Source organism: Rhinolophus hipposideros (assembly GCF_964194185.1).
Source record: "Rhinolophus hipposideros genome assembly, chromosome: 6".
Taxonomy (NCBI): domain Eukaryota; kingdom Metazoa; phylum Chordata; class Mammalia; order Chiroptera; family Rhinolophidae; genus Rhinolophus; species Rhinolophus hipposideros.
Window position 1 is genome coordinate 100,474,937 of NC_138052.1, and position 26,195 is coordinate 100,501,131.

At 64.9% G+C, this 26,195-nt stretch overlaps 3 protein-coding genes across 5 annotated transcripts in view; 2 read left to right on the top strand and 1 right to left on the bottom strand.

Annotated features, from left to right (window-relative positions):
• The window catches only part of ANKMY1 (ankyrin repeat and MYND domain containing 1), a 50,911-nt gene extending 45,939 nt beyond the window's left edge, over window positions 1-4,972 (bottom strand). The window contains exons 1-2 of the mRNA XM_081050723.1: window positions 4,723-4,972; window positions 4,124-4,265 (exon numbers count right to left, since the gene is read on the bottom strand). The gene's annotated coding sequence lies outside the window, so the exon portion shown is untranslated. The remainder of the gene's footprint in view (window positions 1-4,123; window positions 4,266-4,722) is intronic.
• DUSP28 (dual specificity phosphatase 28) lies at window positions 4,501-8,715 on the top strand. 3 transcript variants are annotated; one of them, XR_013993482.1, is made up of 3 exons: window positions 4,501-5,599; window positions 5,788-6,049; window positions 6,477-8,715. XR_013993482.1 is itself a non-coding variant. In XM_081050730.1 (2 exons), the coding sequence occupies exons 1-2, from the start codon at window positions 5,198-5,200 to the stop codon at window positions 5,899-5,901; spliced, it is 516 nt and encodes a 171-aa protein (XP_080906856.1). In that variant the 5' UTR covers window positions 4,501-5,197; the 3' UTR covers window positions 5,902-8,715. The 3 variants fall into 3 exon arrangements, 1 of the variants encoding a protein (XP_080906856.1); XR_013993483.1 differs by having other exon boundaries at window positions 7,312-8,715; XM_081050730.1 differs by having other exon boundaries at window positions 5,788-8,715.
• Window positions 8,716-11,875: 3,160 nt separating this feature from the next.
• On the top strand, window positions 11,876-21,067 carry RNPEPL1 (arginyl aminopeptidase like 1). Its single transcript, XM_081050725.1, has 11 exons — window positions 11,876-12,519; window positions 15,533-15,673; window positions 16,276-16,427; window positions 16,938-17,054; window positions 17,208-17,443; window positions 17,713-17,826; window positions 18,102-18,214; window positions 18,297-18,405; window positions 19,301-19,531; window positions 19,603-19,745; window positions 20,084-21,067. Exons 1-11 carry the CDS (start codon window positions 12,001-12,003, stop codon window positions 20,363-20,365), a joined length of 2,157 nt encoding a protein of 718 aa, XP_080906851.1. The 5' UTR covers window positions 11,876-12,000; the 3' UTR covers window positions 20,366-21,067.
• Window positions 21,068-26,195: the final 5,128 nt, after the last annotated feature.

Consider the following 26,195-nt stretch of genomic DNA (forward strand, 5'->3'; position numbering starts at 1 on the left):
AGGTGCCCACTGACCGCCCACGGGCCTCAGAGAGACGGGCCTCTCCCTTAAACCCACTGGCCCAAGGGCGCGGCCCCTCAACCTGTTGGAACCCCAGGGGACACCTTCGCCAGCGCCCCGAGGGTGCTCCTGTCCCTTCCGTGGGGTGGGGGGCACCACAGGACGAGCCAGCGGGACCACCCTCCCACGGCCAAGTCAGGAGCCACGTGGCGGGGTCCGACCTGCGCCGGCTAATTGCCCGACGGGGGCCTCAGTCCGCCGGCTCTCCCTTCCCCGCGGGCCTCAGGAGCCAGCCCGCGAGGGTGGTGGCGCGGGGCGCGGGGACACGGCCCCGCTCAGCCCACATTCACAGCGCGTCACGCACGTAGGGTCCCACATCTGCTCCTCGCAGGACAGCGGCGCCGGCCCAGGGCCGTGGGAGCCCCGCACAGGCCCCCACCGCTCTCGCGCGGAGCTCAGCGAACCCCCCCCCGCGCCGGCTCACCCGGACCGGCGGAGACCCCGCGGGGATCCTACGCGCCCCCGCGGCCGGCACGGAGGCCCGGGGAGCGCGCAAGCAGACGGGTCCGCCCAGCGCCGCGGCCACGGCCGCGCAGCCCCGCTCGCCAGCCTGCGCCGCGGGAGCGGAGAGCGTCGCGTTTCCCTGGAGACCGGCGCCCCGCCCACGGCGGCCTCCTCCAATCCCGCGCCTCGCTGCGCCCGGACACGCCCCACGGCGTCTGTGACCTCACAGGGCCCTCTGCCGGGACCCCCCTCGGTGCCACCCAGCGTCCTCGCACCTCCGCGAGTGCTGGTCTTCTATCTGAGCCCCCGAGAACGCAGGGACCTGGCACGTCCGTCTCCACCCGGGACACTGACCTCGATGTCCAGCAGAGGATGGCGGGTCAAGCCTCTAGGTCAAGGGCTCCCTGGAGGAGATAGCGCGAAATGCTCCCAACGCCCCCATGAACACAGCTCGGGGAATGTGCCCGAGCGACACCTGAAGAAACTGAGGCACAACTGAGGGGCAAATTAACCTGTCCACAGTCACGCACGAGGGGGCAGGACTCAGTATTTAATCAAGCTTGGCATGCCTCCAAAGCAGGTTTTCGCCCGTTCAGTAAATGTCTGTGGAAATCACAGACGGGGAGCTCCTGGTCTGGTAGGGGAACAAGATGAGATTAGGGGACCGGGGTCACTGGGAGAGAAGGACTAGATGTCTGGACGCAGGGTCACGGGAAGACTTTATGGAAAGAAGATTCCAGGGAAGGGTTTCAGAGGATGCGTAGGAGCTCTCTGAAAAAAAAAAGCACATTTCAAGAAACTGAAGTCGTGTGTGCAAAAACAACGGTGGGAAACAGCACAAGGCTTTGTGCAATTGAAGCACCTGGGGCTTCCCGGAAAGGGGGGGGGCTCTCTGAAGGCGCAGGGTTTGGGGTTATCCCAGACTGCCCCTTAGAACAGGGGGAAAGGGATATGAAAAGCCGATGCCCAGACCCTTCCCTGTTCGCTCGATTGGCAGGACTAAGGCAGCTGTGCCAGGATTCCAGGGGTCTAGGGGGTCTTCCTACCCTGCAATTTCTGTCTCCCAATTCACCTCTCTTCTCCCTCATACTCACCTAGGTTCCTGGATCCCCTCTCTTCACCTCTTATTCTTACACCTCAGGTCTAGCCTCTCCCCTGCTCCCTCCAACTGCAGTCTGGGAAACTGAGCTGAAACAAACTGGTGTCTTCAACATTTTTGAAAAGAGAAAGGAAAAGTCAACTAACACTTCAAAATGTCCTACAAACCTGTTAAACCACACCGTGACCTGTTGTGGGCTGAGTGGTGTCCCCCCAAAAGATAAATTGAAGTCCTAACCTTAGTACCTGTTAATGACCTTATTTGGAATAGAGTCTTTGCAGATGTAATGAAGTCATACTGGGTTAAACCAATGGACTAGTGTCCTTTTTAGGAGGGAGATTTGGGAGACCCAAACACAGAGGAAGGAAGAATAAACTTCTGTTGTTTTAAGCTGCCATGTTTTGTAGCGCTTTGTTACAGTAGCTTTAGGAAACGAATTCATCACCCAATATGAAAAACTCTAAACAACAGCTAAAGGAAAAACTATTTGTGGCAAATCTGACAATTTGGTGAGATTGGTAAAAACAATTCTAATTACTAAAATGTGGTCCAAAAAGAAAAGGTGTTCTAGAAACTTCTATAAACTGGAAAACATGCAATATGAAATGCTGACATTTTGCTAATATTCATTATATATGCACTGATATTTTTAAAACCTGGCATACAAACATAAAAAAGCCCTATTTCCATAAATTGAGACAAGTCCTACATTGACACTAAAGGATATGTTCAAGAATGTTTTGCTAAGAATGTATTCATATTCATTGACAACATTCAAGAACATGAGTTTAAGTTTTTGCTCAATTGATAAACTTGGTAAATTCAGCAAATTAGTAATTTAGCAAACTGATATTAAGGACAACTGGCTTTCAGCCAATTAGGGGCTCGTATCACCAGTCATGATGTTTGCAAACCTGAAAACACCAGCTGAACCTGCGATCACTTTTATAAGATTTAATGAAATACCACTGTGTATGTGAGAAAGGAGAATAGCATTTCTATTAAAAGTCAGTTGAAGGCTTTGAAAAGTCAACAAAGAAAAGTCGCTTAAAAATTGCAATCAATTAGGTGCAGGTGAGACACTAAAAGATTGTGGGTGAAATCAGTTTAAAAATTCCAAAAGGATACTACCTTTGGATTGCTTCTCAAGTGCTTTGACGTTCACAGGAAGGAAAGGAATTGAAGCTGGAAGGCAATGCGAACCACTGAGCTGACCCACAGGGAGACTCATCCGAGGAAGTGTATGGATATACTATGTATAATATGCAGTAGGTCAAGATACAATGTGTAAAGTGAGTGGGTATATTTTTGGGGGCTCCTGCTTTAAATTACTTTTTAGATGGACTAAATGATAGGTGCAGACTTTATTGTGTGTCAGAATGGCATGCAAGCTGTGCGTCATGCAGGGTGGCCTGTGGGGTCTCTGGTCCTGCTCCCCACATAAGAACGCAGGACATGGTGAGGCCAAAAAGGAACACCCATGGAGCCATAGGTAGGGGAGTCATGCCACGGTAGTCTCGATGGCGGCTGGGCTGGAGACACAGGAAGCAGGCGCCACACTATCCACAACCTGCGGTCCACTTCTTCTGCCAACCAATCTCACTTGCTAGCTGCAATCCGCCGTGCTAACTGCAATCCGCTCTTGCTAGCTCAGCCACCATCTTCTTGCTAGCCCCCATTTTCTACTAGCCTAGCCATGACAGTTATATTACTGGCCAATGGCTCACTGGTTACAGCTGATGGCCAACTAGCCACAGCTGATGGTCATCCAGTCACAGTTGATGGCCATGTACTACCCGAGTGAGCACCTTTCCACGTGAGGCCGAGAGCCTGGAAACGGCACTCCCGGCTCTGTCCCCACACCCTGAAGTACCCAGCTGACAGACAAAGACCCCGCTGGTCTGCTACTGAGGATACGGTGGGTACGTAGATAGTTAGAAACGAGCAGGAGAGACACAGCCCTGGTTAGAAAGCCCCCTTGCTGTGGCTCCCACTTGGCTCAAGACCCCTCGAGGCTGCCCCCTCAATTCAGGGCACCCGTGCTGAACTGGGGACAGAGCCAGCAGTGCAGTCGCCGGTTGGAGTCCCACGTGGGCCAGTGAGCTGTGCCCTCCACAAGGCTGCCTTCCCCTTGTGGTCATAAGGAAAGAACTGAGACTTACAAGCTCCTCTCCCCTCCTTGGTTCCTGAGAGCCCAAGTCCTTTGCTGAAGCAATCATGGGGGAACAGCTTTACTGATTGGCTGGAGGTAATCAGGGCCCACATCTGGAGCTGGGGGACAGGGACATCTCCTAGTTGGATGGCTCCCATGAACTCGGGAAAATGGGAACTCCATTCCCTCTCCACCCCGGGAAAGTCTGTCTGTCTGTCCTTAGGACAGAGGAAGAGGGAAATGGATGCTAGGAGGCCCTCTGTAGGTGATGTCTGGACCTGCAGCCAGTGACCACCTGGCTACAGACCCATATCTGAGTCTTTAGGTCGGGAGGGAGCCCCAGGTTGCAGTGAAGATCTGACCCTTACCGATGCGGGGTGGCTGCAGCTGGAAGGAGGAAATCAAGACAGCCCAGCAAGATTGAACAGGTGCACTGTCAGCTCTATCTGCTACTAGGTCGTGGGGTGGGTCGGTGCTGGAGAATAATTTCTGGTAGAATGCATTGCAGACCTTAAGTAAACAATGGAGACGCAGCAGAAAAAAATTTTACTATTGGAATAAAATTGAAATTGCAATAACTAAATATATGCAAGGCTGCAAACGTTACTTTTCAATGAAACCACTGCCCGAAAGACACTGGATATCAGAAACATCTATTGAAAAGGTCTTCTTATTCAATCTTATTAAAGAGGCAAGTGTGTGGACATTGGTATTAATTTTTTTTTAAGTTACAGTGATGACCCAAAAGTTAATAACTAGAAAACTAAAATCAACAAAACTACTGGTCTAGGAAGAAATGAAAAGTTAATGGTAAACGGCTTTATCTTATGTGGACCATGTTTTACAATAAAAGCAGAAAATGCAGAAATTTCAAAGTGCAATTTATTAGGAAGCAGAGGACCAAGAGGAATAAACAGAAAGCTGTACTACAGGGCACCTCAGCCGGTCCTGCAGTTACAATACTTACTAAGAATACACGAAACCAGCCGGTTTATCAACAGGACGACAAGGACGCTCATCAGTGTCCGGATGAGAATTCGTGACAAGGGCCCCCGGCTCCTCTACGCGGCAGCCCAGCTTGAGAAGCCCACCTCCCCGCGCCCGGCTGGAGCCCCCTGGTCGGCCGAGCCGGGCGGGCTGCCAGGCAGGCGTCCACGTCAGTGAACCCCCAGGCCCCGCAGGGACCCACACTTGCAGCTCTGCAAGCTCCGCCCCGCAGGTCGGCTGCCAGGCCCCGCCCACCTGGCTACCGCCAATCCGACTCCCCCGAGGGCCAGGAGCCCAGCCAATGGCTGCCCTCTCCATCCGTAGCCAATCAGAGGAGGGACCACTATCGGCCCGACGCGGCCCGCCAGGGGCAGGCCTCCGAGGCCTTTAGGACCCGGGGGCGCCCAGCTGACAGCCCGACGGCCCAAAACAGCAGGCAGGGCCAGGCGCGGACCATGGACTCGGGGCGAGCCGGACGCCCCGGGGCAACTGAGGCCGCCCCGTCGACGCCGCCCCCGTTCGCACACGTCGCGCCCTCGCTCTTCCTCGGGAACGCACGCGCCGCGGCCGCGCCGGAGCTGCTGGCGCGGGCAGGCGTCACCCTGTGCGTCAACGTCTCGCGTCAGCAGCCCGGCCCGCGCGCACCCGGCGTAGCCGAGCTGCGCGTGCCCGTGTTCGACGACCCCGCCGAGGACCTGCTGGCGCACCTGGAACCCACCTGTGCCGCCATAGAGGCCGCGGTGCGCGCCGGCGGCGCCTGCCTCGTCTACTGCAAGAACGGCCGCAGCCGCTCGGCCGCCGTCTGCACCGCCTACCTCATGCGGCACCGCGGCCTCAGCCTGGCTCAGGCCTTCCAGGTGGGCGGGCCTTCCGGGCCGGAGGGGCGGGCCTTCCGCCGGGGCGCACTCGTGGGGGCGGGGCCTGGGCGGGGCGGGGCCTAGGCAGGGGCGGGGCTCAGTCCTGGGCCGGCGCGCGGGCCTCGGGGGCGTCCGGGGACTTCGTGGGGAGCGCTGCGCAGCGATCAACTTACTCCCGTCGCTTGCAGACCGTGAAGAGCGCCCGCCCCGTGGCCGAGCCCAACCCTGGTTTCTGGTCTCAGCTTCAGAAGTACGAGGAGGCCCTGCGGTCGCGGTCCCGCGGGGAGCGCTCGGGTCCGTGAGCCCCGCTTGGTCAGCCCGGTCCCCAGAGCGGGCGCCGGGCGTCTCCTGGGAAGAGGCAGTTCCTGCGCGGCCGGAGGTGGCCTTTGCTCGCGGAGTTGGCGTTTTCCGCATCTTCCTGAAGTGCCGCTCATTTCACCGCCCCCCCAGGTCAGCCTCAGTTTATGGGACAGGGCTCGGGCAGCACGAGCAGAACCACTAAGTTGTAGGCAGAAAGACACTACAGGGGGCTGGAGGCAGGGAGCCAAGGTCGGGAGATGGGGGCCCAGCAGCCTGATTCTGGCTGCGGGCCCCTGCGATGTGGGACATCCCGGGGGACACGGCGTGGGGGGGGGCTGCTGGCGAAGTCCTGTGCCTGCCACCTGCTTGAGCCGTAGTGGCTTTTCCCCCCTCACACTGGTCCTGTCTCAGAACCCAGCATGGGCTCTGGCTGGCAAGGGCCCATGATTTCCAGGCTTGTAGCTTCTGTGACACGTGGGCAAGCGTGCGAGGCCGTGTGACAGACCTGCCAGCACGGGAGGCCTTGGGCTCTCAGCGTCAGTACCCACCTCCTACCTTACTTCCCTCCCGGCTGCAGCAACAGCACTGAGCCACCTGCATGCCAGCTGTGCACCGGCCGCCGGGCGTCTGCGGTGTTCACTCCTCTCCTGGCTCACACGCACCTCACTGGGCATCCCACAGCCGAAAGACTGGAGCAGAAACTGTATCACCATCAACACTTAAATGAAATAAATGGGCAAAAGTGGGCAACACGGACGAACTTCAGATAATATAGCTCCTGGTTAATATATACGCATACATACAGCAAGTAATAATGAATGAAATCCTGTAGCTGGTGTCTCATTTCCCTTTGCCTCTCCTTCCATCTTCGCCCTGCAGGGCCTTGAGTGGCAGTGCCTACATTCGTGCTCTGCCCTCCGTGTCCCCTCCCACACAACCCAAGAGGCATCAGGAGTGTCCTGTGCCCCAGCATGTCCCCCCAAGCCCCACAGAGCAGCAGCAAACCCCACTGTCCCTTGAAAGTCAGGATCAGTCAGTCACCCCACCCTGCAGAGCAACCCCTGCTCTGCCCGATGCCTCTGGTCTGAGGTGGCGCCAGCCTTGCCAGCAGGGGACATGGTGTGTCACCCAGTGGAAGCCTCCTCCCCGGAATGAAGACCTCTCACCCAGCTGAGCCTAAAGTTGTGGGGACAGGAAGCTCACTTTGTGAGGCACTAGGGTGGTTGTGAAAAGGGTCTCCTCCTCCCCACCCCCCTTGCTCTTGCACCTGCGTTTCTGGCTGTGACAGTAACAATGCCACCCATTGGTCCCTGGCTCAGAGCATACACTACAGCCAGCCCTGCTCCATCCACCAGTCAGCAGCCAACCCCGTGAACCACAGCCCGTCATAACCCGACTTCTTCCACCTTCAGCTGCTGCTTACTGCTCCCGAGCCCCTCAGAGCTCGTCACCTTCTCATCAACCCCGCGGGGACCTACTGCCATTGGCTCCACCTGCAACCTTGGGAGCTGAGCAGTCAGCCCAGCTGGGAGGTCAGAACCAGGACCTGAGCCATGGTGGTTACCTGTATGCTGCAGCCCACCCTGCTCGCGGCACCTTTGATGGCACCCCCCCACACACACACAACCTGCTGACCTGGCCCTGGGTGACAAGAGTGCAAAGGTGACAGAGCCCAGGGTAGGGTGAGGGACATCTGTGGGTCACAACCAGCTCTGTTCTGAGAAGCATCCAACTGCAGCTTCCACCAGGTACCCAATTATCCTAGGACCCCTGTCCAAGGGACAACACTGCCCCAGCCTGAACGCCACTTCCTCCTGGAAGCCCTTGCCTCCATATCTGCCTCCTAACAGGTGAGGCCAGGGACCCACGCCCCTCCCTGGCATCAGCCACCAGAATGGGGGAGCCTGGTGCATTTGGGGAAGGCTACTTCAGCCCACCCAAGTCAGCCAGGATCTGGTCACCAAAAGGCTGGAGCATGAAAATTCCTGTGAGAAACCCCGGCCTCAGGCAGACCCAAGTCCACTTCCCCTCCCCCCCTGAGGTCAGGGTGGGGTGACAGCACTCCACTGCACCCGCCCAGACCTTTGTCAGCAGGCGGGGGCAGGTGGGCGTGGAGACAGCCACTGTGGGCGTCACTGTTCGTCAGGTGCTTTGGTGGCTGGCATTAATACAAACAGGTCTGTTTGCTCCTTCAAGCCTGTATTGTGTGGGCTCCTTATATAAATGTGGGGTCAGAGGCACCCCACTGAGGGGAGGTGGGAACAGCCCCTCTGGACTGGCAAGGCTGCCCCACCACTCCTGTGTGAAGAACTGGCAGCGCAGCGGGGAGATGCCCAGGGCCCTCCAGGGGAGAAGGGTGAGGCCCAGCACCCCCGGCCAAGTTCAGGGGACCAGGAGGGCAAGAAGCCCCCAATGTTAACTTGCCCTCAGGGTTCGGTGGCTGCTGGATTTGCCCAAGGGTGCTTAGGGCGGGCTAGTGTGGGCGTCTGCGTGGGGTCCTGATGTTCTGCCAGGCCTGGGTGTGGAGCTGGGAGAGGCTGGTCAACCAGGAGTGCTATCTAAAACAGTGCCCTCGTACCAAGGGACCACACAACCTGGGCAGGTGCTGGGCCACTGACCAGACCCCAGGCCTCTCCCTACTGCGTCTCTGGCTGAGGACTGACCCCTCCTCTGGACGACTGCAGGAACCCTGGGCTCCGGCTGAGTTTGGGGTTGGGGCCCCAACAGGGAGGCCGCATCCTCCCCAGCTAAGATGGCACCTGGGGACCGGCCTCAGTGCACGTGCTCCCCATCAGTGAACACACACCCTCCCTCTGAGCCATCCTTCCCACCCCCCACCCCCAGGAGAGAGGCAAGCACGATCACAGGGTTACAAACGGGGACACTGAGTCCCAAAGGATTCAACACTACTCAGGGGTGACGCTGAGGTCAGCGCATGTTGAGTCCAGCCCCCGCTTGGCCACATGGCCATCGAGCAGGAGACAGGCGTGTGGGGTCCTGGATTCTCCCCCAGGTCCTGAGTTTGTACGCCATGCCAACAGCAACATCCTGGTGGTTCCGCTCATTCCACGGCTTCAGGGTCCACCTGACGCTCACTCATTGGGCATCTTCCCTGGTCTGCAGCTGAGCCTGTGGGTCCAGGTCCCTGCGCAGGACTGGCAGGTGGGATAGGAGCAGGCAGGCCAGGTCCCGGTTACCACCCCAGCACTCACCTCCGTAACACCCTGCCCCCAGGGCCCTGCCAGCCCTCGCGCAGCGTTGTCCAACAGAACCTTCTCCCATGGTGGACGGTCCGCTGTCCAACATGGCGCCGCTCGCCACACACTCCACTGCAAACACGGATACCCCGAAATAGGCTGCTGCAACTGAGGGACTGACTTCTCATTCTGTACCATTTAGATCTAAATAGCCACACGTGGCTAGTGGCCACCTGCTCCGACAGCACGGCCTTCAGGCTGCGGGGCTCCACCTAGCCACGCATGGGCCACAACACGGACCATGGGTCTCACCCGGCCGAGGCTTGGGGGAATACGAGAATCATTCCCTCAGCCACCAAAGAACCCATAACATTGAGCTCCAGACGCTACACTTTCCGGCTTCACGGAGGCAGCCACTGCCCCAGGAGCCTGGCCCCCAGCGTCGCTGAGGGAGCGGCGATCCGGCCTCGTGGGATCTCCCAGGGGCAGGCCAGGTGGGAAGCGCACAGGGCGGGGAGGCCGCGCGGCCGCCCGTCGCAACAAGGCCCCCGTGCGCCCCGGTTCTCGCGCACACGCCGCCCGTCCCTCACCTCGTCTCCGGTTCCCGAGCACAGCGCTCGCGGTTCGCTGTCCTCACCAACCCCAAACCCCGTGCACAGTGCCCGGGCGACCTGCTCCCATCCCGCCCCGCGCAAGCGCTCCGTCCACCTGTGACAGCAACCCCAGCCCCGCGCACAGCGCCCCCGGGCCCCGGTCCCCCGCGCACGGCGCCCCCGGGCCCCCGCGCACAGCGCCCCCGGCCCCCGGTCCCCCGCGCACGGCGCCCCCGGCCCCCGGTCCCCCGCGCACGGCGCCCCCGGCCCCCGGTCCCCCGCGCACGGCGCCCCCGGCCCCCGGCCCCCAGCGCACGGCGCCCCCGGCCCCCGGTCCCCCGCGCTCGGCGCCCCCGGCCCCCGGTCCCCCGCGCACGGCGCCCCCGGCCCCCGGCCCCCGGTCCCCCGCGCACAGCGCCCCCGGCCCCCGGTCCCCCGCGCACAGCGCCCCCGGCCCCCGGTCCCCCGCGCACGGCGCCCCCGGCCCCCGGCCCCCGGTCCCCCGCGCACGGCGCCCCCGGCCCCCGGTCCCCCGCGCACGGCGCCCCCGGCCCCCGGCCCCCAGCGCATGGCGCCCCCGGCCCCCGGTCCCCCGAGCTCGGCGCCCCCGGCCCCCGGTCCCCCGGTCCCCCGCGCACGGCGCCCCCGGCCCCCGGTCCCCGGTCCGCCGCGCACAGCGCCCCAGGCCCCCGGTCCCCCGCGCACGGCGCCCCCGGCCCCCGGCCCCCGGTCCCCCGCGCACAGCGCCCCCGGCCCCCGGTCCCCCGCGCACGGCGCCCCCGGCCCCCGGCCCCCGGTCCCCCGCGCACGGCGCCCCCGGCCCCCGGTCCCCCGCGCACGGCGCCCCCGGCCCCCGGTCCCCCGCGCACGGCGCCCCCGGTCCCCGGTCCCCCGCGCACGGCGCCCCCGGCCCCCGGTCCCCCGCGCACGGCGCCCCCGGCCCCCGGCCCCCGGTCCCCCGCGCACGGCGCCCCCGGCCCCCGGCCCCCGGTCCCCCGCGCACGGCGCCCCCGGCCCCCGGTCCCCCGCGCACGGCGCCCCCGGCCCCCGGTCCCCCGCGCACGGCGCCCCCGGCCCCCGGTCCCCCGCGCACGGCGCCCCCGGTCCCCGGTCCCCCGCGCACAGCGCCCCCGGCCCCCGGCCCCCGGTCCCCCGCGCACAGCGCCCCCGGCCCCCGGCCCCCGGTCCCCCGCGCACAGCGCCCCCGGCCCCCGGTCCTCCGGTCCCCCGCGCTCGGCGCCCCCGGCCCCCGGCCCCCGGTCCCCCGCGCACAGCGCCCCCGGTCCCCGGTCCCCCGCGCACAGCGCCCCCGGCCCCCGGCCCCCGGTCCCCCGCGCACAGCGCCCCCGGCCCCCGGCCCCCGGTCCCCCGCGCACAGCGCCCCCGGCCCCCGGTCCCCCGCGCACAGCGCCCCCGGCCCCCGGTCCCCCGCGCTCGGCGCCCCCGGCCCCCGGTCCCCCGCGCACAGCGCCCCCGGCCCCCGGTCCCCGGTCCCCCGCGCACAGCGCCCCCGGCCCCCGGCCCCCGGTCCCCCGCGCACAGCGCCCCCGGCCCCCGGTCCCCCGCGCACAGCGCCCCCGGCCCCTGGTCCCCCGGTCCCCCGCGCACAGCGCCCCCGGCCCCCGGCCCCCGGTCCCCCGCGCACAGCGCCCCCGGCCCCCGGCCCCCGGTCCCCCGCGCACAGCGCCCCCGGCCCCCGGTCCCCCGCGCACAGCGCCCCCGGCCCCCGGTCCCCCGCGCTCGGCGCCCCCGGCCCCCGGTCCCCCGCGCACAGCGCCCCCGGCCCCCGGCCCCCGGTCCCCCGCGCACAGCGCCCCCGGCCCCCGGTCCCCGGTCCCCCGCGCACAGCGCCCCCGGCCCCCGGCCCCCGGTCCCCCGCGCACAGCGCCCCCGGCCCCCGGTCCCCCGCGCACAGCGCCCCCGGCCCCCGGCCCCCGGTCCCCCGCGCACAGCGCCCCCGGTCCCCCGGTCCCCCGCGCACAGCGCCCCCGGCCCCTGGTCCCCCGGTCCCCCGCGCTCGGCGCCCCCGGCCCCCGGTCCCCCGCGCACAGCGCCCCCGGCCCCCGGTCCCCGGTCCCCCGCGCACAGCGCCCCCGGCCCCCTGTCCCCGGTCCCCCGCGCACAGCGCCCCCGGCGGCAGCCGAGCGGAGCCCGAGCGGGGCGGCGCACCGCGCGGGGCCGGGCCGGGCGGCTCCCGGCGCGACTTCCTGTTGTGCCCGCGCCCCGCCGCCGCCGCCGCCGCCCGGCACCCCTCGCCGGCTCCCCGCGGCCCGGCGCGGCGCCGCCCATGGATTTCACCTAGCGCGGCGGCATGGCGGCGCAGTGCTGCTGCCGCAAGGCGCCCGGCGCCGAGGCCGCGCCCGCCCGCCCGCCGCCCGAGCCGCCGCCCGCCCTGGACGTGGCCTCGGCCTCCAGCGCGCAGCTCTTCCGCCTGCGCCACCTGCAGCTGGGCCTGGAGCTGCGGCCCGAGGCGCGCGAGCTGGCCGGCTGCCTGGTGCTCGAGCTGTGCGCGCTGCGGCCCGCGCCCCGCGCGCTCGTGCTCGACACGCACCCGGCCCTGCGCCTGCACTCGGCCGCCTTCCGCCGCGCCCCCGCCGCCGCCGGGCCGCCCTGCGCCTTCGCCTTCGCCGCCCCCGGGCCCGCGCCCCCGCCCCCGCTTCCCGCCTTCCCCGAGGCGCCCGGCGCCGAGCCTGCCTACTGGCCACTGGCCTTCAGGGTGGACCCGTTCACGGACTACGGCTCCTCGCTCACCGTCACGCTGCCGCCGGAGCTGCAGGCGCACCAGCCCTTCCAAGTCATCCTGCGCTACACTTCGACCGACGCCCCCGCCGTGAGTCACGCCAGGGGGGGCGCCAGGTCTCCACGCAGCCTCTTCCTCGCTGCCAGGCTAGGGGACATTGATAGGGCAGTTCGCCTGGGGCACCTGCAGAGAGGCGGGGCCAGCCTCGCCCTGGAGTCCTGTCCAGGGGCCCTCAGTGATTCCTAGTTGTTGCCTGGGGAATCCTTAGGAGCCTTGGGCAGAGTGAGAGCCCAGGTGGTGGCCCAGTGGGTGGTGGGGCCAGGGAACAGCATGCCACCAAGGGAGGAGGCCTCTCCTTTCAGATGTGCGGGGACCGGCCCTACCTGGGGACAAGGGCAGCTTGTGGTAGGCACTTGCCAGGCCTTTCATCTGCTGCAGCCTGAGGGGCAGGCCAGGGGTGTCAGATATGGAAGGGCCTCCGAGTAACCTGGGCCTTCCGAGGACTTGTGGGCACAGGTCTGTTCTCTGCAAGTGGCACGAAGGACAGACCTGCCAGAGCAGGAGGCAGAGGGCCAGGTTGGCTCTAATGCTTTAGGCCTCCAGGGCGAGGACTGGCTGTGTGCTGTGACGAGTGGTCTCATGTGCCCAACAGACACACATAAGCTCTGTGGGACTTTGGGCACAGAGCTCCCACTGCCCCACAGCCTCTGCCAGAAAAACTAGATGGCCCTGGGCTCCCGTGTGCACAGCACACCTGTGACCCCCCGTTTCCCTCCCCCCATACACACACACAAGGTGCACACAGCTCTGGGAGGCCCCGGGAGGTTCTGTCTGTCACTGCCTGTGGCATGCGTATGGGCAGGGTGATGGGCAGGTGGTGCTGAAAACCTGGGCCAGAAGCCACCAACATGACATCTGGACGGGAAGAGCACAGACCAGGCATACCTGTGGGCTTCGGGCACGATTCCCAGGAGCACTCAGCAGGCCCTGCCACCTCCCCTCCTTCCCTGCACCCCCATGGGCGGGTTGGCTACTGGCCCACTGGGCTGGCCCCTGCTGCCAGCTCAGGTCGTGGGGTCAGGCAGATGTGCCTCCCTCACTGCATAAGAACGCTGGGCTGTGCACCTCCTGACCTTGATGTGTGAACTGGAGCCCTCATGTCTGGTTCCCCCAAGACCGGGGCCCTCCACAGGCCACTGGGGGTGGGGCCCGGCCAGCAAGGGTGGCCGTCCCCTGGGTTTTTGGTAGCCTACTGTGGGCCCCTTGGGTGCTTGGGGCAGGGAGGGACGGCCTGGTCTCCCCAGACCAGGCGGCCCGGGGGTTGGGGGCTTGCGGAGGACAGAGTGGTGTCGGCCTCAGGCGCCTGTCACACAGGAACAGCACGGGGCTCGGGGCCTCAATCCCTAAACCTGTCCCTGTGCCAGGTGAGAAGGCAGCTCCCTGGGACGTCCTGCCAGCAGGTCCCCACATCTCCAGACGCAGTTTGGGGTGCCACAGACTCTGGGGCCCGTGCTCCTTGCACCCTGTTCCGGAGCCCCACCCACCAGCAGAAACAGCTTTCTTGCTGCCCTTTGGTCTGGAGCCCTTAGGCCTGGTCCTTCTCCACCAGCCCATCAACAACTGTACCCCTGCTCCCTGCACCCTGTGCTCCCGGATGAGTTGCTGGTCCACCTCTAGTGCGGGTCCTGCCTGCCTTGGGGGCCTTGCTCCCGGGGAGGACTGTTGACCCCAGTGGTCTCTGCAATGCTGAGGGGTGAGCAGTGTGGGCTGGACTCAGAGGTGGACCTGGGCAGTGGGGACAGGCCTGAGCGGGGTAGAGCCTCAGGAGAGCCATGGGGGAGAGGGGTAGGTCTGTGAGAGGCTGAGGTGGGGGGCTTGAAGGAAATATGGGGGACCATGTGGACCTGTCCCCTGGTGGGCAAAGGACCACCAGCAGCAGTGTTTATTGTGGGCGTATGGGTGAGGCGGGGGGGGGTCTCCTTAATGCAGATTCCTGGGTCACAGCCAGGAATCTTCTGGGGCGGGGCCCAGTGGTCTGCATTTTTGAACATACGCCCCAGATAGGCCTTTTAAACATGTGAGACAGCCCCAGGGGTCAGCAGGAAAGCAAGGTGTCACTCGCTGTTTGCTCCCCACGATAAGGGTACAGACATAGCAGCTAAAAGCAAGCTCTGAAGAAACTGGCGAACACTGGCAGGGGTCTGGCAGGTCTGCAGGAACAACAGGATGGGCAGCCCTGCCAGGTCCAGGGCCTGTGGGACAGGCAGCCCCTCCTGGGTCTGGGGTCTGCAGGGGAGGCAGGCCCTCATGGCGGTGGACAGCTGGGTACTGGCAGCCACTGTGGGGTCTGTCTAGTGCTCCAGGCACGGGCCCCACTGGCCCTCCCCATGGCTGCTTCCATGCAGCCTGTCCTCTCCAAGTGCCTGGTCTTAGCTCACTACCCACCGTCCCAGGCCCAGAGCCCATCTCCCTATGGGGATCCCTCCTGGCGAGGCTTGCCCCATTTCTGGGATGGCCCTGGGCTTGGCGTGCATGCTCGTCTGGGGGTCATCAGGAAGCTCTGGTCCCCATTTCCACGTTCCTGGCCGAGACCACATTTGCTGTCAGCTAGCCTGAGAATTTGGACTCATGTTCTGGCTGTGCCTCAGTTTCCCTTTGGAGGCTGGGATGAGGGGCATGGGCTGGGAGACTCCCTAGGCTGGCTCCTGGATACATGGCCTCCTGCTTGGAGTGGGGGCTGGCCCTGTCCCCGTACCACAGCTGCCCTGCCCGCCCAAGGCGGGTGCATCAGCACTGGCGACCCGGAGCGGCTGTGGTCCTGGATGGGCCTAGTCAGGCCGTTGCCTCCTGGCCCCTTACTCTCTTCCTCTCCAGCTGCCGCCCCCAGAGGCTTTGGGCCTAGAAGCTAGAGCAGGACGGTGGGTTTGGGCCTATTTCTGAAGGCCTTGCCCTCCCTAGGACACTTGCCCAGCTCAGCGTGTCCTGGCGTCCCCACGGGCTGCTCTGTGGGACAGGGCCCCCTTCAGGTGCCCCAGCCTCACTGGGGAGATGAGGGCGGCCTGCTCTGCCCACTGAGATGGGGAGGGCATCTGCCTGCCTGCAGATCTGGTGGCTGGACCCCGAGCTGACCTATGGCAGTGCCAAGCCCTTCGTCTTCACCCAAGGCCACTCCGTCTGCAACCGCTCCTTTTTCCCCTGTTTCGACACGCCGGCCGTCAAGTGCACCTACTCGGCTGTCGTCAAGGTCAGTGCCCAGCGCCCACCCGCCAGCCGTGGCCCCAGCCCAGTGGGGCCCAGCCTAGGAGGAGCCTCACTGTGGGGGACGTGCTGCTCTGCAGGGAGGGGGCCCCCTTGACAGTTGGGGTCCTGGTCCTGGAGTCAGCAGTAGGACCCTGAGAATGGGGGGCTCAGACGGAATGGCCAGTCCCGTGGTGGGGGCCAGAGCTCCTGGGCCTGAGGGTGGCAGCCCCCCAGGGTGCACGAGGTTTGCAGTCTGGGGGTCCTCTGATGGGGGTGAGAGGTTCCCTGACAGGTGTGGGATTCCTTGACCTGAGTTGTGGGGCTCCCCAACAGGAATGTCGGATGCCCTATCATGGAAATGGGGTCCCCTAATAGGGCATGGGGTTCCCATCAAGGACACAAGGATCCCTAACCTCAGTTGTGGGGTGCCCTGTTAGGGAATGTGGGAGTTCCTTATCACAAAAATGCGGTGTTTGGACCTGGATTGTAGGGTTTTCCACTGGGGATGTGGGGTGCCCTGTCAGTATGTAGGGCTTCCCAGTGGTGGTGTGGGGTTCCCCATCAAGGACATGGGGACCCTGACAGGCGGCGACTCCCCACGTGCAGGCCCCAGCGGGGGTACAGGTGCTGATGAGTGCCACACAGAGCACCTACGTGGAGGAGGAGGGTGTCTACCAATTCCACATGGAGCACCCTGTGCCCGCCTACCTCGTGGCCCTGGTGGCCGGGGACCTGAAGCCGGCAGACATCGGCCCCAGGTACAGCCCCTGCCAGTGCCTCCTGCTGCCGCCACCTGGGGCTCGGGGAGATGCCCCACCTTGGGGAGATGCCGCCACAGTCAGGGCATGCGGCCTGTGTCAGACCGCACACTGAGGACCAGCCCTGCCCCTGCCTTATTGCCATGGCCCAGTGCCGGCCCTGCCAGGCTCCTCTCCTCCCACATGCCCCAGACCCGGCAGCGCCAGCTGTGCCCTCTTCCAGCCCGGCCCCCTGCCAGGGACACACTGCAGCCTGACGCCCCCTGAAGCCCACGCAGGCAGGTTCCTTCCATCAAAGACGAAAGGAACCAAGTGGCCCCTCAGCGTGTGGCTCTGCCCTGCCACAGAAGGGCCTACCTGCGTCTGTCCACTGAGGTGGCGTGGCAGGCATGGGCCAGGCCTACAGGTCCAGACAAGGCTTGGGTGACCTTTGAGCCCAGAAGCAGATGGCGGGCCTGGTGGGTGAGTGGGGCCGGGGAGCCTTAGCCCACCCTCTCCACCCTGTGACAGGAGCCGTGTGTGGGCTGAGCCGTGCCTCCTGCCCACAGCCACCAGCAAACTGTCGGGTGTCGTGGAGCAGTGGCTGAGTGCGGCCGAGCGGCTGTACGGGCCGTATATGTGGGGCAGGTATGTCCTGGGGACCCTGGGAGCCCTGTCTGTCCCCATCCTCCCTGGGAGCAACGAGCCCCTCTTCTGACCTCCTGGGGAGGAAGTGACGCTCACTGCCCAGGCCCATGGCTGTCATGGTCACGCGCCCATCATCTCTCCCTCCTGGGGCAGGTACGACATCGTCTTCCTGCCCCCCTCCTTCCCCATCGTGGCCATGGAGAACCCCTGCCTCACCTTCATCATCTCCTCCATCCTGGAGAGTGACGAGTTCCTGGTCATCGATGTCATTCACGAGGTGGCCCACAGCTGGTTTGGCAATGCTGTCACGAACGCCACGTGGGAGGAGATGTGGCTGAGCGAGGGCCTGGCCACCTACGCCCAGCGCCGCATCACCACCGAGACCTATGGTATTGCCTGCAGCGGGCTGGGGAGGGGACGTGGGAGCGCCACATGGCCTTGTGCAGGCTGGCACCACTAGGGCCATCCCGGGCACGGTGCCAGGGGTGCTGAGCCCAGCCCAGGCCCCAGGGTGCAGGCCCTCTAACGTGCACGTGTCCAGCAAGGTGGCCTTGGGTCAGCCCCACAGGGCTCAAGGCAGGGACAGCCGCGTCGCTGCCCCGGGTGCTCAGGCTGCCCCTTGGCCCTCCCGCCTCCCCTGCCTCCCCGCCCCGTCCAGGTGCTGCCTTCACCTGTCTGGAAACGGCCTTCCGCCTGGACGCCCTGCACAGGCAGATGAAGCTCCTGGGGGAGGACAGCCCGGTCAGCAAGCTGCAGGTCAAGCTGGAGCCAGGTACCTCCCGACCCCGAGGGCCCTCTGTCCCCAGCAGCTGGATCCTGGCAAAGGCCAGGCCAGGTGCCCCTGCCCCAGGACGGCCTCCCCTAGGCTACCTCTCATGGGCTCTGAGCACCTGTCACCGTGGTGGGTGACCCTCGGGCAGGACAGGCCACATCACTGCACTGCCAGAGCGCCTGGATGTGTGAGGGACGGCGGCCTCTGGCCCTTCCGCTCCTCTCGCCTGACCACCCAGGAGGTGGGGCGCCGCCTAGAGCCAGGTGTTGTTTCAGGGGTGAACCCAAGTCATCTGATGAACCTGTTCACCTATGAGAAGGGCTACTGCTTCGTCTACTACCTGTCCCAGCTCTGTGGGGACCCCCAGCGCTTCGACAGCTTCCTGCGAGTGAGCAGCCCCTCCCCGGACGGGCCCTGTCCCTCCTGCCCCGGCCCCGCGCCAGGCCCCCTGAGCCCTCTCACCCTCACAGGCCTACGTGGACAAGTACAAGTTCACCAGTGTGGTGGCCCAGGACCTGCTGGACTCCTTCCTGAGCTTCTTCCCGGAGCTGAAGGAGCAGAGTGTGGACTGCCGGGCAGGTGAGGCCTGCCGCCCGCCACACATCCGGGCCAGCTGCTCTTATTGCACAAGACGCCACCTCTGCTCGGAAAAAGCCCCTGGGTTCATCCCTCCTTCCTTCTCCGGCTGTAGCTGGACAGTGTGGGCCTCGGGCCGGGAGGCCAGGCAGTGGAGGAGGGTGTGTCCCAGCCTGATGGGGCCCAGGGGGCTTCCAGGAAGGGGTGGCCCTCAGGCCAAGTTGACCTAATTAGGCAGTCCCAGGAAGGGGGCCATGCAAACTGTGTGCAAAGGGCCTGGGGCAGGGTTGGCAGGGTGGAGGGAGGTTTGCCTCAGAGCTGGCTGAAGCCCGCTGGCCTGCTTGGGTGACACCCGTGACAGTGTCCTTGGGGTTCCCAGGGCAGGCTTGGGGGCCAAAGGAGAGACTGGAGGGGTCTGACATGTAGGAGAGGCCACGATTTGCTGGAGGGCAATGAGGTGTGGCTAAGGCAGGCTGGGTGTGGTGACCCTGTTTTAGGTTTGGTAAGTGCACCAAGGGTTGGTGGGGTGAGGATGGGTGGAGCCTGCCCCATAGCTGCCCAGTGCCAGAGCTTAAAGCAGAGCCCCACCCCACCTACCAGTACTGAGTTTGGGCTTAAAGTGCCTCATTGTCGTGTACCCAGGAGAAGTGTGGAGGGGGTTGGGGTCCCTCAGCCACCAAGTCAAGCCACCTACCTGTGCCCCTCACAGAAGCCACCCCAGTGGCTTGAAGTGGCAGATGCTGACCCCAGCCTCCCCAAACTGGCCCTGACCTAGGGCTCCTGGACCCTGGAACAGTCATGCCCAGGGACGTTCTCGGGGTCTGGCGTCTCCTGAGCAGGCCTGCTCGGGTGGCCCCTCCCCAGCCCCGTGGGGACCCAGGATGGCACCTCCCTGCAGGGCTGGAGTTTGAGCGCTGGCTGAACGCCACGGGCCCGCCACTGGCCGAGCCGGACTTGTCTCAGGGGTCCAGCCTGACCCGGCCCGTGGAGGCCCTCTTCCAGCTGTGGACTGCGGAGCCCCTGGACCAGGCAGCCGCCTCGGCCAGCGCCATTGACATCTCCAAGTGGAGGACCTTCCAGACAGCGCTCTTTCTGGACCGGCTCCTGGACGGGTCCCCGCTGCCCCAGGGTGGGTCCCATGGCCGCCGGGTGGCTGGGGAGGGTGTGCCTGCCGGCCCTGACCCGCCTGTGGCCCCACAGAGGTGGTGACCAGCCTGTCCAAGTGCTACTCGTCCCTGCTGGACTCCATGAACGCCGAGATCCGCATACGCTGGCTGCAGATCGTGGTCCGGAACGACTACTACCCTGACCTGCACCGCGTCCGGCGCTTCCTGGAGAGCCAGGTGCAGCCAGCACGGGCCGCCGCACACCCCAGTCTGCTGCCCGACTGGGCACCCCGGGGGTTGGGGCGGGGAGACCGGCCTCGGGGCGGGGCGTGCCCCAGGGGAGGCGCCCAGGCCCGCCAGTCCTCGGTGAGGCCGTGTCTGCAGGTTAGGCCCACGCGCCCTGGGCCTGTGGGCACTGGGGCTCTTGGCCTGGACACGGGGGCATTTGAGCTCTCGGGGCCCAAGGGTCCCAGGCCCCGGGCCCCCGGCCTCTGCGCCCTCCCCATCAGTCCCCCCACCCAGCCCGAGCACCGGAGCAGCTGGGTGACGGGTGCCCCTGCCCTGCCCGCCCACAGATGTCCCGCATGTACACCATCCCTCTCTACGAAGACCTCTGCACCGGGGCGCTCAAGTCCTTCGCCCTGGAGGTCTTCTGCCAGACACAGGGCCGACTGCACCCAAACCTGCGCAGGGCCATCCAGCAGATCCTGTCCCAGGGCCTGGGCCCTGGTGCCGAGCCCAGCGCAGAGCAGGGCGGTGCCCAGGCAGAGGCAGACGCAGGCACGCCGGCCCTGCTGCTCGGCGACGAGACCCCCAGCAGCGCCATCTCTCTCAGGGACGTCAATGTGTCTGCCTAGCCTGCCCTCCCAGACACCACCATTGTGCCTTCTGTGGCCCAGGCCTGCCGGACTGCACGTCGGCTCTGGCCACACGTCCTGCCGGGACCCATGCTTCCCTCCTGTGGGCTCTCCCAGGGACCGCCTCGGAGCTGGTCGAGGCCCGTGGACCTTGTCCCCTCAACTCTCTTGCACTGCAGGCCCCCGAGTAGCCAGCACTCGCCATGCCCTCCTGTCTCAACACTGACTGCCGGGCACTGCCCCTGGGGTGACAGCCCCACAGTCCCATGGCAACCGCCACACTGTGCCTTACGTCTGCCAGGCCTGGGCTGCGCTGTCCCCACAGCGTGCCTCCTCCTTGCAGAGCTCTGCACTCTGCCCCTGGGCTTGGCAGCCTCGGTTGGCCCCTGGCAGAGGGGTAAGGATGCAGACATGCCTTCTGTGTGGGGCAGAGGACACTAAGGAGCGGGTGGGTGTCCCTGGGGAAAGCCTTAGCCCCTCAGGGAAAACGGGGCCCCGGGCCCCAAGGGGAATGGGACAAGATGCCTACTTAGGGCTTCCCGGGGCCACTGCCACAGGACCCCAGGGGAAGGAGCAGGTGGCGTTGGTGCTCTTGTAGGCCCACCATGCTGGGACGGGCCTGGGGACCCTGTGGTCAGAGCTGGGCCAACCAGGGGACCGTTGCAAGGGGTCACTGTGATTGTCCCATTAAACTTCCACTCTAAAAATGACCTCCTGGTCTGTTTGTCCTTCATATCTGCCCAGCTTTTGGGTGGAGTCAGGAGCTGGTCACAGCCTGTCCTCCGAAATGGGCCCCTGGCCAGAGGTAGGGCATGCTGGATGGCACCGAGGGTCTTCCCACACTCCAGCCATTCCTGGCCACCCCGGGTTTGCCCTGCAGCCCTGGAGGTCTGAGGGCCAATGGCAGGCCGCCCCCCACCTTCCCAGCCTCTTGACCAGGCGTCTGGGACCCCCCACTGGACCCTCAGGGACCAAAGCAAAGGAGACTGCTTGTCACCACCCTCACTCTGGGCCTTTCTTGGTGGTCCCGTCCCAAACTGGAGTGAAGGAAGACATGAGTGGTGGGCGCGAGTTTGGTCTCAGGATCGGGACGTGCGCTTCAGTGGCGGCTGGCACAAGTGCAGTGGACAGGTGGGACAGCTCGGGGACCCCACTGTCACCACGGAGGACAGCCGAGCTGTGCACGGTGGAAGCAACGCAGCCACTGGGTTTACACAGGGCTGCGTCCAGAATCGGCCCCCATGATCGTCGCCAGGTTCAGGCCCACTGGACATGCTGTGCTTTTGCCCAGCTCTCACTCCAGGGTTACGTGCTTTGGTCCCCAGTGATGTCACCGACCCACTGGCTAGACCCAGGCCCAGAGCCCCACCACACAAGGGGCCAGGACATAGCAGGGCCAGCATCCTGGTGCCACCAGCTCACCAAATACCCCACTGACCTGCTCCCTGCACTTAAGACCTCTCCCCAGGAGACGGCCCGGTCCCCACCCAGTCCTGGCCAAAGCCCACGCCCAGGACTCAGGTGGTTCCCACGAAGAGGATCCATGTGCCAGCCCTGCACCAGGGCCACGTGGGGCTCCACTCAACCCAGGGACTTGCAAACTGGAAGGCCAGGCAGCCCTGCAGGCGCAGGACTGGGCTGGTGCAGGAACCCCCCGAGGAAACGACTCGGGAGGTCCCGCAGCCCCTGCCCGGAGTCCTGGAGCCCTGCCAGGCAGGCGCTGAGAGAGGGGGGCCCTGTCCTGGGAGGGCGCCCTGTCCTGGGAGGGGGCCCTGTCCTGGGAGGGGGCCCTGTCCTGGGAGGGGTCGTTTGTCCTGGGAGGGGGCCCTGTCCTGGGAGGGGGGCCCTGTCCTGGGAGGGGGCCCTGTCCTGGGAGGGGGCCCTGTCCTGGGAGGGGGGCCCTGTCCTGGGAGGGGGGCCCTGTCCTGGGAGGGGTCGTTTGTCCTGGGAGGGGGGGGCCCTGTCCTGGGAGGGGGGCCCTGTCCTGGGAGGGGTCGTTCGTCCTGGGAGGGGGGGCCCTGTCCTGGGAGGGGGGCCCTGTCCTGGGAGGGGGGCCCTGTCCTGGGAGGGGTCGTTTGTCCTGGGAGGGGGGGCCCTGTCCTGGGAGGGGGGCCCTGTCCTGGGAGGGGGGGCCCTGTCCTGGGAGGGGGGCCCTGTCCTGGGAGGGGTCGTTTGTCCTGGGAGGGGGGGCCCTGTCCTGGGAGGGGGGGCCCTGTCCTGGGAGGGGTCGTTTGTCCTGGGAGGGGGGGCTCTGTCCTGGGAGGGGGGCCCTGTCCTGGGAGGGGGGCCCTGTCCTGGGAGGGGGCCCTGTCCTGGGAGGGGTCGTTTGTCCTGGGATGGGGGGCCCTGTCCTGGGAGGGGGCCCTGTCCTGGGAGGGGGGGCCCTGTCCTGGGAGGGGGGCCCTGTCCTGGGAGGGGTCGTTTGTCCTGGGAGGGGGGCCCTGTCCTGGGAGGGGGGCCCTGTCCTGGGAGGGGGGCCCTGTCCTGGGAGGGGGGCCCTGTCCTGGGAGGGGTCGTCCTGTCCTGGGAGGGGGCGTCCTGTCCTGGGAGGGGGACCCTGTCCTGGGAGGGGGGCCCTGTCCTGGGAGGGGGGGCCCTGTCCTGGGATGGGGGCCCTGTCCTGGGAGGGGGGCCCTGTCCTGGGAGGGGTCGTTTGTCCTGGGAGGGGGGCCCTGTCCTGGGAGGGGGGCCCTGTCCTGGGAGGGGTCGTCCTGTCCTGGGAGGGGGCGTCCTGTCCTGGGAGGGGGGGCCCTGTCCTGGGAGGGGGGCCCTGTCCTGGGAGGGGGCGCCCTGTCCTGGGAGGGGGGCCCTGTCCTGGGAGGGGGGCCCTGTCCTGGGAGGGGCCAGGCGCTCCGTCTTCTTCCTGTCTTCTCAGCCGGCCGGGAACACGGCGGTGACCAAGGAGCCCTCCTTAGGGGCAGAACCGCTGCTCAGCCTCTTCCTTGAGGCTGGGCAAGTCAGTGGTCTCACACTTGTCAGTCCTGGGCTCTGGGTTCCTTTGGCAGTTCTGCTCTCACCGATGCGGTGGTCTGTCCCCCCACGTGCTCGCGTCCAGCTCCCCGGCCGGCAGCCACGCCGCAGCCCTCCCGGGTCACTGCTGAGGGGCCTGGGTCTTAGGGCCAGCTCCACCCTGCCATCCCCCTAACTGCAAAGCTCAGGAGCAGCTCCCAGCGGTCATGGGGTTCCTCCCTGCCAGTGACCCAGCCAGACTTGCCGTCTGGGGCACGCGGGAAGGCCTGCTGTCCAGCCGGGAGCCCCTGCATGCGTGGCCTTCCTCGATTCCCTTCCTCCCAGCTTGCAAACCCGGAACCCTTTCCTGGATATCTCTTCCTTGTAGTGTCTTGCCACATGCAGCCTGTGATCAGCACGTGCTAATGTCCCCCCCGCCCCGACCGAGATATTTCAGACATCACCGGCCTCGTGAGTCATCGCAGCTGAGTTTTCCCAATGTTTGCCAACATTCTGCTTCCAGCAGCGGGCCACAGCCAGCGCGAGCCAAGGGCATGCGTGTCCTGCGTTTAGAGCCGCACCCCTGTCGTGGGGGCCGGTTCTCCCCACACAGGCTAGGAATGCCCCGGCAACAGGCAACTCGACAAGACCACCGTTTCAAACCACAAAGATTTATTGTACAGTCGGGCTACTGGTACACTTCAGGTGGCAGTGGGGTGGAAGTCTTCCCGTCATTGGGTCCTGGGGCCCGTGCTGAGGGAGAGAGCATCTGGAACATTCCAAGCAGTTTGCCACAGATAAGAGAAGGGCTCACACGAGGTTCGGACGTACAGGGACCATGTGCTCCTTCTGTTCACACAGGCTCCACACAACCACTCCTGCCACGTGCACAGTAATGGGGCTTGGCACACGGCTGAATGGCCCCCGGAAGGGCTGAGGGCACAATGTGGGGACACAGCTGCGTTTTCCAGACAGCGGCGAGTGCTGAGGCATAGCAGCGGTCCATGGAGCCAGGGGACGCTGTCCAGAACGGGGAGGGGAGGGCCGCGAGTGTGGCATCAGCTGGGGCCAAGGGAAGCGGGGCCTTGACCAGTGGCTTCTGCGAGGTTGACGGCCGAGGAGGTTGACGGCGGACGCCTAAGGAAGCGTGAGGGAGATGGGGCTCGTGCGGAGGCCCTGCTGCCTGGAGCTTCTCTAGGCCTTAGGGTGGCAGTGAGGTCTTCTGTGCCCCTCAGGCCGTGTCCTGTGCAGTCTAGCTCGGCACTCTGAACGGTGGTACGTCCCCCTCTCCCAGGCCAGATGCCGTGGGCAGAACGTCCAGAACTTCAGATCTAAAGCTGCAGCTCAGGCGGGAGCTGGGCGGGAAGTGTGTGAGCCTGGGCCACATACTCCAGGGACGACACTGACACCTGAGCAGTGGGCGAGCAGAGCCATCAGACTCTGGGTCCTGGGGCTGAAATCTGCCACCCAAGGGGCCTTGAGAAAAACCAGGAAAACAGGGCACGGCACTTGAGACAAAGGGAGTATGAAAACCAACAGAGGACTTGACACTTTTTAAGGGAGCGATTACTAAAATAGAAAATAAAAGCTCAGCAAAGGTCACAATGAGGATGGGGTGCACGGGCTGGACTGGCAAGAGAGAGCCTCCTGGGGCAGCAAAGGGACTGTGAAAAGGGACCGCGAAGTAGCAGGATTTACTGAAGCCCCTGGGCGCCTGGAGAGACACGGGAAGCCGCACAAAGACATTCAAATTGATCAAGGCGTCCTGGCTGCACACAGGGGTGTCTTCACGGGCCCTCGCCCACTGGAGGGACCCCCGCCACTGCCTCCCTTTGCCATCAGACACCCCCACTCCGGCAGGCTGAGCCACCTGCGGCAGCCACGCCCTGGGCAGCCCACCTATCAAGATGTCTTCCCTGATACAGACCAGCCTTTACTTGAAAGAGCCTGACGTTAGCTGTTAGAGCGGTATCTTTTTTCCACTTTCTCTAGTCACCTGGCGAGACCCCGAACAGGAGCCCCAGAGCAGGGAAATGACTACAAAGCGTGGGGCTTGGTCGGGCTGTCCACAGCGCCTGGCCCAGCGGCTCTGAGGGCCTTCCAGGGGCTCGGGGCAGGGTGCTAAGAGGATCAATGCCACCCACCCGGGCCCAGACAAGCCTCTCTTGTTCAAAAACCAATGAGCAGGCAGACAGAATACGGCGGCACCCGCGACGAGAGCAGCCCACACTGCAACGTGCTCACTGCCATGGACTGCAGGCAACCGGAGAAGACCTGCAGCGCGTCCGGAGTAACACTTAGCGCACGGCCACGGGGGAGCTTCCTGTTAGAAGCATGTGTTGGTTTATACCAGGGAGTAAAAATGACCCCAGACTCAACCTAAAACATCCCCCAAAAAGAACGCACGCCTCCTACAGCTGTGAGCAAAGTGACAAGGCCTGACTGGTTTGGGAACTCGGCTGCCGGCATGGAGCCGCTGTGTCCCACCCACAGCTGTGCCGTCCTGGGCGTCCTGCCTTCTCCCTTCCAAGCTCCCTTTGTCACATGGCACCGTGAGGCCTACCGGTGGGATGTGAAGGTCACACCAACTTGCTGTCTCCTTGTCGCAAATGGGTTTGACCCTTCGGGCCTTAGGGTGGACCCTTCCTTGTTTCTCCTGGAGAAGCGCCCACAGTTGCTGGTAAGAGCAGGTGGTCCCTTCAGGTGAAACTTCATGCGGGGGAAGGGGTGACACCCAAGCTTCCAGGACACCACTCCCCCTCCAGCTAGGATGATCCCGGAGGCAGTCTCCCTTTGGCCAAGGGTCGTGACCTTCACTGGCCAGACCTCCCTCCACAGCCCAGGTCCATGGGCCTCACTGATCTCGCACAGCCCAGGACCA

Coding starts and splice junctions, on each gene's coding strand:
- DUSP28 (XM_081050730.1), top strand. CDS start 5,198: ATGGACTCGGGGCGAGCCGGACGCCCCGGGGCAACTGAGGCCGCCCCG. Junction 5,600..5,787: donor GCCTGGCTCAGGCCTTCCAG/GTGGGCGGGCCT, acceptor CGTCGCTTGCAG/ACCGTGAAGAGCGCCCGCCC.
- RNPEPL1 (XM_081050725.1), top strand. CDS start 12,001: ATGGCGGCGCAGTGCTGCTGCCGCAAGGCGCCCGGCGCCGAGGCCGCG. Junction 15,674..16,275: donor CCTACTCGGCTGTCGTCAAG/GTCAGTGCCCAG, acceptor CCCCACGTGCAG/GCCCCAGCGGGGGTACAGGT. Junction 19,746..20,083: donor GGCGCTTCCTGGAGAGCCAG/GTGCAGCCAGCA, acceptor GCCCGCCCACAG/ATGTCCCGCATGTACACCAT.